Source organism: Rhinoraja longicauda, chromosome 16, assembly GCF_053455715.1.
Source record: "Rhinoraja longicauda isolate Sanriku21f chromosome 16, sRhiLon1.1, whole genome shotgun sequence".
Classification (NCBI taxonomy): Eukaryota; Metazoa; Chordata; class Chondrichthyes; order Rajiformes; family Arhynchobatidae; genus Rhinoraja; species Rhinoraja longicauda.
The window spans coordinates 27,292,198-27,309,830 of record NC_135968.1 but is presented as its reverse complement, the minus strand read 5'-3'; the positions used below and the strand labels follow the sequence as shown (position 1 = coordinate 27,309,830).

The window sequence follows — 17,633 nt, the reverse complement described above, 5'->3', positions numbered from 1 at the left end:
ACGGTGGCGGACAACAGTTGCCACCCTTTTCTATCTCCACAGAGAAAAGCTAATTTGGGTGATTCTCCCACAGATCGCTGCATCCTCTTTAGGATATTCTGAATCTCATTATTAGTGCAATTCAGTAAAAACAACAAATCACACCATAACAAGCTATTTTCCATAATGTATTGAAGAAACAAGGAACTGCAGCTGGCCGTTTACAAAAGAGGACACCAAGTGCTGGAGTAATTCAGTGGGTCAAGCGGCATATCTGGAGTCTGAAGAAGGATCCCGACCCGAAACATCACTTATCAATGTTCTCCGCTGCCTGACCCACTGAGTTACTCCACAACTTGATGTCTTTTTCCATAATGTCTTTTAAAACAAAACACCAAGCAATAGACATGTGGATTTTTTTGTCCTTGTGTACCCCACTATGCCAGTTTTCAAGTCAGACAGTGTGGAAACAGACCATTCAGCCCAACTTGCTCACACCAACCAAACTATCCCATCTACACTAGTCCACCTGCCGCGTTTGACCCATATCCCCCTAAACCTGTCCTATTCCATGCACCTGTCCAAATGTTTCTTGAACGCTGTGATAGTACCTGCCCCAACTACCTCATACGACAGTCCGTTCCATACACCCATCACCCTTTGTGCAAAAAGGTTTCCGGGTGGAAATAGCCTCAGGTTCCCATTTCCTCAGGAGACTTTTGCTGCTCCCATAATGTCCTGGACTCCAAGATAATTCAGGGCCACAGGGCTGGTCACTAACATTCAGAGCAATTTAAGAATGGGATATGAAGACACAAGCAACTGCAGTTGCTGGAGTCCTGCGTAGGACACAAAGTATTGGAGTAACTGAGCAAGTCAGGCAGCATCTCCAGAGTACACAAATGGTCAGCGCTTCAGGCCAGGACCCTCCTTCAGATTGCTGTGTTGGGATGTATGGACTTTGTCGGCAGGCCAGAAAGATCAGGCCCAATGAAACAGCTGACTTAGATTTGGAGCAACGGACCTTTAAGTCAGCACCTCTCTTCCCACACGTGGCTCAAATTACCAGATATTTTGTTTCTTTTTTGTTGTGTTGGTGGTGTTTAGATATGTCACAATGTTATTGTAAGTGACATATTCAAATTCCCTTGACCAATTCTTTCAAATATGAGAACTTAAATAAGGATTTAACCTCAAGCGTGAGAAGTTTGGAGTTCATTATCCATCAGCTCATTCCCTTATCTTTTTTAACTATTTAATTTCCACCTGCAATGATGGTGATCACTTTCACTAGAGTTTGATATTTTTCCTGACCCGCCATTGTCTCAATCAAACTGTACCCCTCAAGGTTCTCACAACTTTACATGAAACTGACAGATACACATTTTACAAGAGGACTACATTACAAAGAAAGTTCATCTTGTATTCAAAGCGATGAAGAACAATGGTGGTAATGCCTTCAGCTGCCTCTGCCCCAAACTTTGAAAGAGGACAGCACAGTGGTAAAGAGTGCTGCCTTATAGCGCCAGAGACCTGGTTTTCGATTCTTATCACAGGTGCCATCGGTACCAAGTTTGTATATTCTCCCTGTGACCGCATGGGTTTTCACCCGGTGCTCCGGATTCCCCCAACAATCCAAAGACGCACAGATTTGTAGGTTAATTGGCCTCTGTAAAATGTAAATTGTCCCTAGTGTGTTAATGCTAGTTTTCAGGGTGATCACTGGTCAGCGTGGACTCGGTGGGCCGAAGGGCCTGTTTCCACACTGTAAGTCTAAAGTAAACTCTTAACTGCCTTTTTTCAAAGGAAAGGGATGGCTATTGCAGGTAGTTGCAGAGTATATCACTGATGTCTAGCAGTTTAAATTGCACTAACAATTCCATTCCCCCATCTTTCTCTTGAATGTGCACCTCTAATATTCGCCAACAGAATTGGAAGGTGAAAATCGATCAGTTCAACTGTCGCTGTTTTGCTCATGGAGTCCAGCAGTGAAGGCCACACTCACTGGGATTCCAGTACATTGCTGGAGACAATCGCCTCTCGGACCCAAAGACCCGACATGAGTCTAAGATTCACAGGTTTCACCGGAGGGTGTAACGGATGATGTTGGGAGGCAGTGGGGAATGTGCATGATCTTATGGAATGGCAGCACAAGCACACAGGACCAAGTAGCTCATTCCTGTTTCTCTGTCTTAAATTGTTTCTTGTGATTTACATTCCTTTTAAATTAGGTCCATTTAATGATTTTAATCAATTATAGGCAGTTTTAGATGTTTGTTCGATTTTGTATCCGTTCACTCAATTGTACTTTTTTTTGGAATAACTTTTCAGAGACATTTCAAAACTATGTAAAATCACTCAGAGTTTTGACAGGCACCAACATGATGCATGGAGCCTTGCAAACTGTCAAAGATTTCAGTGGCATTGTGGAGATTGGGTTTCATCAGCGTTGTTTCGGAATCTCTGGATCAAGTATAGCTTTGTTGGGTGTTACAAAAAGCTATAAATTCTTTAATTTCCTGTTCCAAAAATATTCTTCAACTTCAAACACAGAGTTGCTGCACCAAATCAGCATTTCATCAACTACAGGCTATTTAGATGAAAACTAGACTAAGTGGACTCGTTGGGCCCAAACCTCTCCTGCATTGGTGCAGCACCCTCTCCTCCCCTTCCCCCCTCCCCTCACTCCTTCCCCGCTCCCTGCCCCCCTCCCTCCCCCTCCTCTCCCCTCCCCTCTCCCTCCATCTCCCTCAACCCCCGTTATCCTCCCCCCTCCCCCCCATCCCTCCACCCCCCTCCCTAGTAATTAGATTTAAACTTTAAAATGTGAATAACTTTAAAAATATACACCGATTTCAATGAAACTTCTTCCATTAGCACCAAAGGGATGATGGTGAGTAAGGTGGGCCTAAAATTGCCATGCTATCATGTACCGTATTGGCTGTAGTTCAGGAACAAACAAACAAACGAAAGTTTTAGTATATAGATATCACACTTTGCGTCTTCTCAATACGAGGTTGAGAACTACTCACAGGAGGGCCCTAAAAAATCTAAAAACTTTGGAAAATCAAACGAGTGACCCCTACTACTATTTATAATTTTGGAAAATTGACAGTTTATTCACAGTATGCAATAAAACCCATTCAGGGATAAATTTAGCTTTAACAATGATGTCTTATTTTAAGTAATAATACATTGAATTTAATGCACCGTGGCTGTTCCTTCTCACAATGTTAATCACAACTGTATTAAATATATAAATTTTTCCAAATTAAAACTTTTCACGCATTAATACATCACTGGCTTGGTATTGATAACCCCAGAGGGAAAATTATCACCTCAGTTCAGCTTTTATATTTTAGCACATTATGTATAAACATTTTCCAGATACACCCACCATCCGTGACTGTGTCAAGGTAAGCTTACTAGCAAAGCTGCCTAAAGTAAAAAAAATACTGAAGATTAAATTATACATTTGTTAAATTGAATATATTTGAACACACTACATTAATAGTGGAAGGATCAATGCTCAACAATTGCCTAAAGAATTAGTGAAAAGTGATAAATCTTATTCGTCTCCTTAAAAATCTTGGAAAATGTTGTTCACATTGCATGGTGTAACAGTGCTATCTTGTGGCAGTTTTATTTTATTTCTTAATGTTAAATTATTTGGCTTTTCACATTTCGATGGATAAAATCAGGCCCCGATAACGTGTCTGATTTTGCAAATGCAATCCTTGCAATGATTAAACGATCAAAGGATAAAATTGACACGTGAAGGGAAGATTTGTTCTACATTTTTTTTGCAGAAAACTCACAAATGGGAAGTTGACTAATATTAACACACTGGGGACCTTGTGAGAACCTCCTTATTTCTTATTTGCTAAGAGCTGTTATAGGTAATTGAAAACAATCCTAGAAGTGCAAAAGCAAAAATTAATGCTGGAAACTTGCACGTTTCTAGGCATCCATTCAGAATCCTTCATCAATACATGAGTGCTGTTCTTTTTATTTCTTTATGTTTTGAGATTTGCAGCCTGCACACATTTGTCTTTCGATGCAATAAAGGTAAACAGGACTTCTGTTGGGCCCTTATGGCAAATTGATATATTGCATCCTATTGTGGTTTAGATTAATCTCTGGACTGATCAATGAGAACATAACAGTCTATGTCACCTGGTCAGAGCAGAACAGTGAGCCACATTCTGGATAACTGACTGTTCAGAACAGCAGAATAGGTGGCATTGATGGATGCAGATTGTTCAATGGACCACATTCTGGAATACAGAACACTCCACAACAAACGGCAATGTGAGTGGGCTCTGTGTTTCCACACACAATGCACTGATCAAACAATAGAGAACATGTTGGAAAAAAAACACATTTAAATAGTGCTGAATTTCAGAGGAATAAATCATTCAGGTGAATACTTCTGCATTAAAAGTTCAAATCCATCTTTTCAATGGTAAGAGAAAGATGCAGGAAGTTTAGTACTTGAACTAAATTGTGAGCTCATAGTATTTGTGGGTACAATAATGGTTCATCTATTTGTTGCTGGAGGAGGACTATTGCCATTGTTTGAAATTCCCCCAAGTAATTGTAACTCCTGCAATGGATGCTTTTTCTTGCTTCTGTGAGGAAAAAGTAGAGCGTTTATTCTCACAGAAGGCCCTCTATATTTTTTAAATCCATTTTTAAAAACAATTTCAGAGTTTGTTCAACAATTGTTTTTGAAGTGGTGCAGGGAACTCTCCAAGAGCTGGTCAGAGATGCAGAACCGTCATAGACTAGCACTATGTGTGACTTGGAGCAGAACATGGAGGCAGTGGTGTCCTATGCATCCGCTTGCCTTTGCAATGGACAGAGGCTGCCACAGAGGGGTTGGTAACTTGCTAGGGCAGATCCTGTGGCCATGGTGCACCAAGAGTTGCAGTGGATAGATTGCCAATCAACTGAATCATGATGTCCTTGATAGCGTCAAGCCTCTTATATATCATTACATGTGCAGTGGACTCCATTCCCCTGCACTCCTGACTTGCAACTTGCAGGTGGCAAAGTGCCTTTTGGAAATCACTTATCACCAAACATGCATACGTTAGCCTGCTGCAGAATGTAAGGCATTTATATACCCTCCCATGTTGAATTCTTGGCCATTGGTAGCCCTTGTTGTTGTTGTCAGGGAGAATTTAGTGATGCTGTTTTATTATATTTCCAACAATGACAATTGTTCTCCAGAAACATTGCCATTTTCAATTGTTCCAGATATATCTACATTTATACCAGTCTCCATGCTGATGTGGAGGAAACGGGTCCTTCTGCGACTGAATCCACACAGACAATCATGCATCCATTTACATCATTATTTTTTAAATTCTCACTGACTCTCCCCAGCAAAACACTGGGGGCAATTTATAGTGAGATACCGACCTGCATATCTTTGGGATGGGACTGCTCAATGGAAACCCATGCAGCAACAGAGAGAGAGAGTGAGCACATGCAAACCGCACATAGAAAACACCAGGGGTCAGGTTTGAACCCATAACACTGGAGCTGTGAGGCAGCAGCTTCACTGGCTGCACCACTGTGCCGCTCCAAATGTTCCAGCAGATTTGATGCTGGAACGGAGACAGATAGCTGACTACAGCCCACGTTCAACCATGATTTACAAATGCAGCATCCAAAACACCAAGATAATCACAACAATACTTTAACAGGTAGGGAAATAACTGGCAACATCCAGTGACTGGCATTCAGTTATTATTTGGCCTTTTCACATAGCAACACCAGCTGCCTCATCACTTATTTATATTGTCATTAGAAAATTAGTCTTTTGATACAGGCCGAGTGCATTTTGTGTGGCTGTCAGTGATAATTTAATCCTCCTGTTGTTTCATTATTTCAACCTTTCTATCGCATGCAAGCTGAATGAAGCCAAAGGATCCTGTTGAATCTGAATGCAGAATTATTTCAACCATGTTCTTGCATTATGCACACTGCCTTCTCTGTGTCAGGCAACCTATTGCATTATTTTTAACTTCTCCAGGCGTATGGTGGATAGCACACTGACGGATTGCATGTAGAAATAAGGAACTTCATTATTTTAGTTGTTTACAGATCAAGGGTGGAAACAGGCTCTTCAGCCCACACGAGTCCACGCCGACCTTCGATCACCAATACACCAGTTTTATGTTATCCTGGTTTTGCATCCTACACACTAGGGACAATTCAGAGAAGCCAATTGACCTACAAACCTGCACTTCTTTGGAATATGGGAGGAAACTGGAACACCAGAGGAAACTAATGGGGTCACAGGGAAACTCCACACAGGCAGCACCCATAATCAGGATTGAACAGTGCTGCTGGTTTACAAAAAAACCCACAAAGTGCTGGAGTAACTCAGCGGGTCAGGCAGCATCCCTGGAGAAAAATGGATAGGTGATGTTTCGGGTTGGGACCCTTCTTCCAACTAGACTAATCTGAAGAAGGGTCCCGACCCGAAACGTCACCTATCCATGTTCTCTAGGGATGCTCTGACCCACTGAGTTACTCCAACATTTTGTGTCTGACTGGTTGCATCAAGGACAAGGGAGAGTGCAGAAAGTGTGGACATTGCCCAGGCCATCATGAGTACTGATCTCCCAACCGTAGAAGGGATCTACAGGAAACATTGTTTCAAGAAGGCAGGTAATACCAAAGATCCTCTTCACCCCAGCCATGCTCTCTTCTCGCTGCTACCATCGCCAAGATGGCACAGGAGTCTGAGAACCGTTACCTCCAGGTTCAAGAATAGTACTTCTGTTCGGAATTTACAAGTCAGAAATTGCTGAGCAGAGTTTGAAAAACATACAGAACAAAGTAACTCGGTTATTATAGAATATGTAATTTGACTTCAGTTTTATGTGAGGAACATACCTTCCCGGCATAACCCTGACACAATCCATTAAGAAGCTGTTGTTCACGTACCTCCAAGACCTTTCCTGTGATGAATTTGTCACATTCTTCACATTTCACACCAAAGAGTGTCTGATAATCCTTTTCACAATAAGGAGCACCATCTCTGTCAGAGATTTGTGGATAGAAGGAAGAAAGGAAAAATAAGAGCAACACGACAAAGAAATAAAATTATAAATGTTACCAAAACTGGGAGCAAAATTCACAAATTTAAACCAGAAATATATTTAGTATTAGATACAAAAGATTACCATAGGTATCTCAGAGATGTGACTATCTCAGTGGGATATATGCTCAATATACAATATTTAGGTTGATTAAAAAAAACTAAAGCCAACATCCAATCAATTTTACTCAGCAAATTTGTATATAGTCATAGAGTCAGAGTCATACAGCATGGAAACAGGCCCTTCAGCCCACTTGTCCACGTCAACCAACATGCCCCATCTACATTAGTCCCACCTGCCTGCGTTTGGCCCATATTCTTCTAAACCTATCCTGCCCATGTAGCTGTCCAAATGTCTTTTAAATGTCGTGATAGTTCCTTCAATTACAGCTCCTCCGACAGCTCGTTCCATATACCCACCATCCTTTGTGAAAGAAAAGTCGCCCCTCAGGTTCCTATTACATCTTTCTCCTCTCACCTTAAACCGATGTGCTTTGGTTCTTGATTCCCCTACTCTGGGTAAAAGAGGTATTTACACCATCTAATCCCCTCATGACCTTATACATCATATTTTACAAACTAATCATTTACAAGTACATACCTCTTCAAATGTCGTTGCAATATAAACATGAAAAAGTCCACCATAATCCCACTGTCCCAATACTAACCCCATTGCACATCAAATGATTTCAAGATTTCTGCCTCAACTCCACCACCTGGAGTCCACTTTAAGTACTGATGGCTGCACATTATGAATAACTGATACAATTATTTTATGAGACATTCAAGAAAAGGGTTTGAGGTAATCTCGAAAACAGCACCTTGTTTTTTTTTTACTAAGAACATTACAGATATCCAGGTTCATATTGAAGTCAATAATGTCAGATAAGAATTCTGTTACTCTTATTTTTTCCACAGCAGACCAATCTTTGTTTCTTTATTTGTCCAACTGCTACCCTCTTTAACCTTGTAGAGCAGTGCCCTTTTATTTACTATTTAACTTGTCCTGCATTCTCTTTTACCACAAATCTTCATTTTGTTCTCTTCATCTTAATATTTAGCTTCAAACATTTCCCGAAATCTGAATAAAGATCATTGCGTGAGCCATTAACTGTTTCACTCTTGGTTGCTGCCCTACCAGGTTTACACAGGAATATCTCCAGCAATTTGTTTTTGTTTCAGATTTTCAACAATCGTATTTTGCTTTTATAAGAGAGCAATTCACAGTGTTAATTTCCAACATGACATTCCTAACACCAGTTCCCTTTCAAAATCCAATTAATTCCAGCGTGATACTGCATCAAACTTCAAAGTGGAAAGAAGAAAGCTCAGCAATGGATTCTGTGCATCTTAAGGTAGAGAGGAATCTGTACTTACTTGCTGATGTACTCTCCAGTGAGAACATTCCCACAAGACTTGCACTTGAAACAGCCCAGGTGCCACTGTTGCTCCAGAGCCAGTAATGCCTGTCCATTTTTAATATCCCTGCCACAGCCTGCACAGTCTGGAAAGAGAAAAAGGACCCATGTAAGAAATTCTAAACAGGCAAATCAAATCTTAATGTCGACAACAGCAAAATGCCACACATACTGGAAATCAAAAGGGAAAAGAGAAAATACAGGAAAAAAAAACTGTTCAGGAAGAAACTGTTGACTTCGAGTCAGTGACTTTTCAACAGTTTTGATAAAAGCAAAAACACAAATTAACCATAATCACCACAATTAATTTGCATCTGCGATAACTAACCCCTGGGGATACATTATCCATACATAACAAATGTATACACCAGGCATTTTTATTGCTTAAATCTTCCTCACATGATGACTGAAGATCATCAAGTAGAAACAAGGAACTACAGATGCTAGTTTACAAAAAAAGACACAAAGTGCTGGAGTAACACAGCAGGTCGGGCAGCATCCCTGGTGAACATGGATTGGTGACTTTTGGGTCGGAAGCCTTCTTCAGACTTAAATGAACTCGACGACCTTCACATTTGTGAAGATCATAGACCTAAACTAAAACAATAACTACTGATTTTTGTTTGATGTTAAGTATTTAACTGCATCATAACATTCTCAGCTGCCACTTTATTTGAACTCATTTGAATCCAGGCACTTGATTTTGTTGACAGGTTTAAGTTGAGTTTTTCCCTACATATGATCTAGTCTATCTTTGGATCATCAGGCATGCAAAAAAAAAAAGAAATACTCTGAAAAAAGTTTTGTTTTAAAATGATTTTCTTTCTATATAGAGATACAGACATGCATGGTAGAGCAGGCCTGCTCACAGATGGACTGCCTCACAGCTTCAATGGCCTGGTTTCAATCCTAACCTCCCATGCTATCTGTCTGGAGTTTGAACGTTCTCCCTGGATTTCCAAAGAGAGGATACCTCGCATATCCCAAAGACAAGTGGGTCGGTAGTTTAATTTGCAGGCATAATTGCCCATGATTGTGAAATAATTGTCCGTAATGTGTAGGTAAGAAGGTAATTGAGGGGGAGAAGGGGATATCAATAAGCATAAGGGGAGAATAAAATGTGATCAGTGTGTAATTAGTGTAAAATTCATGCTGGGATCGCTGGGCGGCACGGACTTGGAGGGCCGAAAAGGCCTGTGTCCGGCTGTATATATATGATATGATATGATATGATAACAATGGCACAATTGACTTCTGCTGGAAAAAGAAACAAATTCAACATGCAGACGATTAAGTGATATATTCAATCTAATGGCAACTTCATTGATGAACTGGAGTTTATACTTCGTTGTGATATAATTTTCCGGACTTTGTTGACACCTGCTCAGCTTTAACTTTTTCCTCCTTTGGTTGCACTCAATTGCAATACACTGATTTTTATTTTAATGTGCATGCAAGATAGTTTCCAGAAGCAGAAAGCAGACAAAAGTGGCGGTTGCATCCAAGGAGGAGAAATCAGGAGTAGTAATGAATTAACACTACAATTTAATGCTTTGTTTTGCATGATTTCCCTGGCAAGAATCAGTATCAGTCTTTTAATTCAGCTAATTTAATACTGGTTCGAATTTCTTCAGAAGAGGTGAGTTGTCTTTGGCTGCTTCTTTGTTTCAGTTACAAACACCATTTTTTGCTCAAGGAACTATAATTCGTGAATTATTAGGTTTGTGTTTTTTCCACTTTAAACTCTTCAATGAGCAGAGTACTTTTTTCTGAAGAGACAAAAATGTCTCATTGCCAACAAAATGTAGCATTTACCAAGAAACTCAAAGCAATGTGCTGGCCATTATAATATCTAGATCCAGGTCTGGTTTACTTTCAGTTTAATTTAGTTTAGTTTAGAGATACAGCGTGGAAACAGGCCCTTTGGCCCACCGAGTCCACACTGACCAGCAATCCACGTACACTGGCACGAACCTATGCACTAGGGACAATTTTTTACAATTTTACTGAAGCCAATTAACCTACAAACCTGTACATCTTAGGAATGTGTGAGGAAACTGGACCACCCAGGGAAAACCCACACAGGTCACGGGATGAACATATAAACTCCGTTCAGACAGCCCCTGTAGTCAGGATCGAACTTTGTTCTCTGGTACAGTAAGGCAGCAACTCTATCGCCGCGCCACTGTGTCGCCCTCTTTAATAAGGTTATTTAATCCACATACACCAGTCTGGACCTTGTAGTAATAGCCTTTACTGCGGCTCCAAACAACATTTCACTTTGACTCTGATTATCCAAATCATATGAGCTCAGGAGAAATCATGAGTAGTAATGAACAAACACCACAATTTAATGCACCTCGTGATCTTATATACCTCCATAAAATCACCCCTCATCCTCCTGCACTCCAAGGAATTGCACCCCTCATCCTCCTGCATGCCCAGCTCCCCCCCTATAGCTCAGGCTCTCAAGTCCTGGTAACATCCTTGTAAATCTTCTCTGCACTTTCCAGGTTAACAACATCCTACATGCAGAAGGGTGACTGAAACTGAACGCAATACTGCAAACCGACGTCTTTTCAATTATAACATAACATCCCAATTTCAATACTCAATACAACCAATGTACTGAATGCCTTCTTGACCACCTGTGACTCAGTGGTCACAGTGACACCTTCTTGACTACCTGTGACACGACTTTCAAGGAACTATGTACCTGCACACCAAGATCCCTCTGCTCTACAATACTCCCCAAGACCCTGCCATTCACTCCGAAGATCCTGACTTGGTTTGACTTCACAAAATGCAATGCCTTGCACTGTTCAATGTTATCCCACTTTCACATCCACTCCTTTCATGCTGGGCGAGGGGGGGGGGGGAGAGTGGGGGGGGGGAGGGTGGGGGGGAGGGGGGGGGGAGGGGGGGGAGGGGGGGGGAGGGGGGGAGTGGTTTACAAGTCCATTCACCTATAAACCCACACGTCTTTCAGATGTTGGAAGAAACTAGACCACCCGGAGGAAACCCAAGAGGCATTGACTCTGAACACCAGGAACCTCTGGCCAAACTGCGTCCAGCAACTTTCACAATATTAAAAAACTCAGATTTCCACAGAACACTCACTTTCAATCCAATAATTCTGTTGTCCGAGTGAGTTTTAATTTGCAGCCAAAGGTCTCTTCACAATAAACAGGCTCTGAGAATTGAACACTAGATGGCAGTCACGAGTTACAGGACATGGCAATGTGAGGTGGGATCGCTAACTGTTACCAACATCTATCCTCCAGAGATGCTGCCTGAACCGCTGAGTTACTTCAGCATTTTGGGTATATCTTTGTTGTAAATCAGCATCCGCAGTTCCTTCCTTCACACTTTGCCTGCTGCCAACGGTGTCAGATCGAGCCAATGCTGTTCAGAAGGTGAAGCTGAAATAAGGTGGCACAGTGGCGCATCTGGGGGAACCACTGCCACATGGTGTTGGAGGCCCAGGGTCAACACTAACCTGGAGTGCTGACCATATGGATCTTGCACATTCTCCATGTGACCGTGTGGCATACCCCTGGGTGCTCTAGTTTCCCCTCACCGTCCCACAATGTGTAAGCTAATTAGCCACTGCAAACTTCCCGTAGTCTACAGAATCTTGGGACGGGTGGGGGAGGGAGGGATGGAAGAAAGAAAGAGTTGATAGGATGGAAGGAGAGTGGGATTCATGTAAATAGCTAATAGATGGGCAAAAGTGGGCTGAAGTTTCTGAAGATCTCTCCTAGCCCCAGCACGTTGATGCAATCATCAAGAATGTTCGTCAATGCCTTTACTCCCTTTGAAGATTGAGGAGATTTGTCAAGTCGCTGATTACTTTACCAAACTTCTTCAGGTGTATGATAGAGAGCATATGGACTAGTTGTATCATGGCCTTGATGAGTAAAACACCCAGGAATGAAGGAGGCTGTATACATTTGTGATGTTTGCCTGGTCCATCCATCATGGGTATTAACCTTCTCATCATCAAAGAGATCTACAGGGGGCGCTGCCTCAAAAATGCAGCTAGTATCAAGGAAACATTCTACTCTGGCCAGGCCCTTAACTCGTTGCCACCATCTTTAAGGTGGTACAGGAGCCTGAGAATCATGACCTCCAAGTTCAAGAAGAGCATCTTCCCAGCAATCAGCAGGCTTTTGAATCACAATGTACAACCCGAACCACAACCCTACGTTTTGGTTACCTTAAATACTTCTGTTTTGCACGGTTATGGTCTGGTTACCTAGTATCACTAATTATTCATTTTTTGTATGATTGATTACTGTAAATTAATTTGTGATGATATTACATTTATGGACCTATAAATCTGCAGCAAGTAAGAATTTCCCTGTGCATATGACACTTAAACAATCTTGACAAACTCTTATTGAACTAAGTTTGTATATTTCAATAGGCCACTACGCATTGCTTTGAGTTCCAGAGAGTATGGACTCTGTCTGCTTCATTCATAGAACAAACACAGGAATTAATTGAGGAAAAACATTTCCATTCCTTCTGGCAAATCCATCCTTTCTTTGATGTGGACCTGTGCATGAAAATACAAATATAATCACCACAGGGCCAGAAATAATTGGAGCAAGACGTGTCGACCTTGGCATTTAAATCCTCTGGCAATCAAACCATTATAATCTTTGCCTTCTTAACATATATAACATATAACATATAACTACAGCATGGAAACAGGCCTGTCCGGCCCTACCAGTCCACGCCGACCATTCTCCCTGACCTAGTCTCATCTACCTGCACTCAGACCATAACCCTCCAATCCCCTCCTATCCATATACCTATCCAATTTACTCTTAAATAATAAAATCGAGCCAGCCTCCACCACTTCCACCGGAAGCCCATTCCATACAGCCACAACCCTCTGAGTAAAGAAGTTCCCCCTCATGTTACCCCTAAACCTTTGTCCCTCAATTCTGAAGCTATGTCCCCTTGTTGGAATCTTCCCCACTCTCAAAGGGAAAAGCCTACCCACGTCAACTCTGTCCGTCCCTCTCAAAATTTTAAAAACCTCTATCAAGTCCCCCCTCAACCTTCTACGCTCCAAAGAATAAAGACCCAACCTGTTCAACCTCTCTCTGTAGCCTAAGTGCTGAAACCCAGGCAACATTCTAGTAAATCTCCTCTGTACCCTCTCCATTTTGTCGACATCCTTCCTATAATTTGGCGACCAGAACTGCACACCATACTCCAGATTCGGCCTCACCAATGCCCTGTACAATTTCAACATTACATCCCAACTTCTATACTCGATGCTCTGATTTATAAAGGCAAGCATACCAAACGCCTTCTTCACCACCCTATCCACATGAGATTCCACCTTCAGGGAACAATGCACAGTTATTCCCAGATCCCTCTGTTCCACTGCATTCCTCAATTCCCTACCATTTACCCTGTACGTCCTATTTTGATTTGTCCTACCAAAATGCAGCACCTCACACTTATCAGCATTAAACTCCATCTGCCATCTTTCAGCCCACCCTTCCAAAAGGCCCAAGTCTCTCTGTAGACTTTGAAAATCTACCTCACTATCAACTACTCCACCTATCTTAGTATCATCTGCATATTTACTAATCCAATTTGCCACACCATCATCCAGATCATTAATGTAAATGACAAACAACAGTGGACCCAACACAGATCCTTGGGGCACTCCACTAGACACTGGCCTCCAACCTGACATACAATTGTCAACCGTTACCCTCTGGTATCTCCCATTCAGCCATTGTTGAATCCATCTTGCAACCTCACTATTAATACCCAACGATTTAACCTTCTTAATCAACCTTCCATGTGGAACCTTGTCAAATGCCTTACTGAAGTCCATATAGACAACATCCACAGCCTTGCCCTTATCAATTTCCCTGGTAACCTCTTCAAAAAATTCAAGAAGATTAGTCAAACATGACCTTCCAGGCACAAATCCATGTTGACTGTTTCTAATCAGGCCTTGATTATCCAAATAATTATATATATTGTCCCTAAGTATCTTTTCCATTAATTTTCCCACCACAGACGTCAAACTAATAGGTCTATAATTGCTAGGTTTACTTTTAGAACCTTTTTTAAACAAAGGCACAACATGCGCAATGCGCCAATCTTCCGGCACCATCCCCGTTTCTAATGACGTTTGAAATATTTCCGTCATAGCCCCTGCTATTTCTGCACTAACTTCCCTCAATGTCCTAGGGAATATCCTATCAGGACCTGGAGACTTATCCACTTTTATATTCTTCAAAAGTGTCCGTACCTCCTCTTCTTTAATCCTCCTAATTTCCATCACTACTCTACTTGTTTCGCTTACCTCACATAATTCAATATCCTTCTCCTCGGTAAATACCGAAGAAAAGAAATTGTTTAATATCTCCCCCATTTCTTCCGGCTCAGCACATAGCTGTCCACTCTGACTCTCTAATGGACCAATTTTACCCCTCACTATCCTTTTGCTATTGACATATCTGTAGAACCCCTTGGGGTTTACTTTTACATTACTTGCCAAAGCAGCCTCATATCTTTTTTTCGCTTTTCTAATTTCCTTTTTAAGATTCCTTTTACATTCTTTATATTCCTCAAGAACCTCATTTACTCCCTGCCGCTTATATTTATTGTATATCTCCCTCTTTTTCCAAACCAAGTGTCCAATTTCCCTGGAAAACCACGGCTCTTTCAAATTATTATTCTTTCCTTTCCACCGAACAGGGACATAAAGACTCTGTACTCTCAAAATTTCACCTTTAAATATCCTCCATTTCTCTATTATATCCTTTTCATAAAACAACAATTTCCATTTCACTCCTTTTAAATCCTTTCTCATCTCCTCAAAATTAGCCTTTCTCCAATCCAAAATCTCAACCCTTGGTCCAGATTTGACCTTCTCCATAATGATATTGAAACTAATGGCATTATGATCACTAGACCCAAAGTGCTCCTCAACACATACCTCCGTCACCTGACCCATCTCATTTCCTAACAGGAGGTCCAACACTGCCCCTTCTCTGGTAGGCACCTCTACGTATTGCTGCAAAAAACTATCCTGCACACATTTTACAAACTCCAAACCATCCAGCCCTTTAACAGAATGTGATTCCCAGTCTATATACGGAAAATTGAAATCACCCACAATCACCACTCTGTGCTTACTACTAATATCTGCTATCTCCTTACATATTTGCTCTTCCAATTCTCGTTCCCTATTTGGCGGTCTATAATACACCCCTATAAGTGTTGCTAAACCTTTCTCATTTCTGAGTTCCACCCAAACAGCCTCCTTAATCGAGCCTTCTAGTCTGTCCTGCCAAAGCACTGCTGTGATATCCTCCCTGACAAGCAATGCAACACCCCCACCTCTTGCCCCTCTGATTCTATCACATCTGAAACAATGAAATCCTGGAATATTTAATTGCCAATCGCAACCCTCCTGCAACCATGTTTCACTGATCGCCACAACATCATACTTCCAGATGTCAATCCAGGCTCTAAGCTCATCCACATTTCTTACAATGCTCCTAGCATTAAAATATACACATTTAAGGGACCCATCATTTCTTATTCTCAGTTTATTTCTTTTCCCTTCTTTCTCTCCTACATATTGGGTCTGAGTGTTTCCCTTTTCTGCCTCCTGCCTCACACACTGCCTATTAGCTATCTGTGTTTGAGTCCCTCCCCCAACCGTACTAGTTTAAAGTCTCCGCAGTTATTTTAGCAAATCTCCCCGCCAGGATATTGGTTCCCCTCGGGTTCAGATGCAACCCGTCCTTTTTGTACAGGTCATACTTCCCCCAGAAGAGGTCCCAATGATCCAGAAACTTGAAACCCTGCTCCCTGCACCAGTTCCTCAGCCACGTATTTATCCTCCACCTCACTCCATTCCTATTCTCACTATCGCGTGGCACAGGCAGTAAGCCTGAGATTATTACTTTGGAAGTCCTTTTTTTTAACTCTCTTCCTAGCCCCCTGAATTCACCTTTCAGGACCTCTTCCCTTATCCTACCTATATTGTTGGTACCTATATGTACCACGACCTCTGGCTCCTCTCCCTCCCCTTTCAGGATATCCTGGACACGCTCAGACACATCCCGGACACCGGCACCAGGGAGGCAAACCACCATCCGGGTCTCCCGACTGCGTCCACAGAAACGCCTATCTGACCCCCTCACTATAGAGTCCCCTATTACTACTGCTCTCCTCTTCCTTTCCCTACCCTTCTGAGCAACAGGGCCGGACTCCTTGCCAGAGGCCCGGGCACCGTCGTTGCCCCCAGATAGGCTGTCCCCCCCAACAGTACTTAAACAGGAGTACTTATTTCCAAGGGGTACAGCCACCGGGGTACTCCCTAGTCCCTGCCTCTGTTCCTTGCACCCCCTAACAGTGACCCACTTGTCTACCTCCCGTGGTCTAGGAGTGACCACCTCCCTGTAACTCCTATCTATAACCTCCTCACTCTCCCTGATCAGACGGAGGTCATCAATCTGCCGCTCCAGGTTCCTAATACGGTCCCTTAGGAGCCCCATCTCGTCACACCTGGCGCAGATGTGGATGTCTGGAAGACTATCAGACTCCCAGATTCCCCACATCTGACACCCAGAACAAAAAACTGCCCTGGCAGTCATACTCTCCAAACAAAGCCCCGCGCTCGGTTACTAAACCTACCGCCCGGCCGCTACTCCAACCGCTCCTTGTTTGATCTGCCTTTTGATTTCATTACAAGGATGTACAGGTCCCTTCAAACACCAACATCTTTTTATCGGTTCCCATTTTAAAAAGTGCTCCATCTGACATATCCTGGCCTATTCATTTAACCATTCTTCTGAAGTCTCTCTGCACCGAGCCTACAACCAGCAACAAACTTGGATAAAATACACTTGATACCTCACCCCAAGCACCTATACAGATTGTGAATTGCTCACACCAAGAACTGACCCTTATGACCCCGTTTGTCACCATCTCCCAGCCCCAAAATAAACAATCTATTGTTACTCTCCATTTTCTGTCTTATCCACTGCAATAAACTTCCACCTCCTCAACCACCTCCAATACTGTGAATTAATTGTGTTTAACAATTAACAATTGCCATCTCACTG

General features: G+C 42.1%; 1 protein-coding gene across 3 annotated transcripts in view; it reads right to left on the bottom strand.

Annotated features, from left to right (window-relative positions):
- The window catches only part of ablim1b (actin binding LIM protein 1b), a 255,966-nt gene that overhangs the window by 98,671 nt on the left and 139,662 nt on the right, over positions 1–17,633 (bottom strand). For all 3 annotated transcript variants that reach the window (XM_078413455.1, XM_078413457.1, XM_078413456.1), the window contains exons 5-6: positions 8,474–8,600; positions 6,943–7,036 (exon numbers count right to left, since the gene is read on the bottom strand). In XM_078413455.1, coding sequence (XP_078269581.1) covers positions 6,943–7,036; positions 8,474–8,600 — 221 coding nt within the window. The remainder of the gene's footprint in view (positions 1–6,942; positions 7,037–8,473; positions 8,601–17,633) is intronic.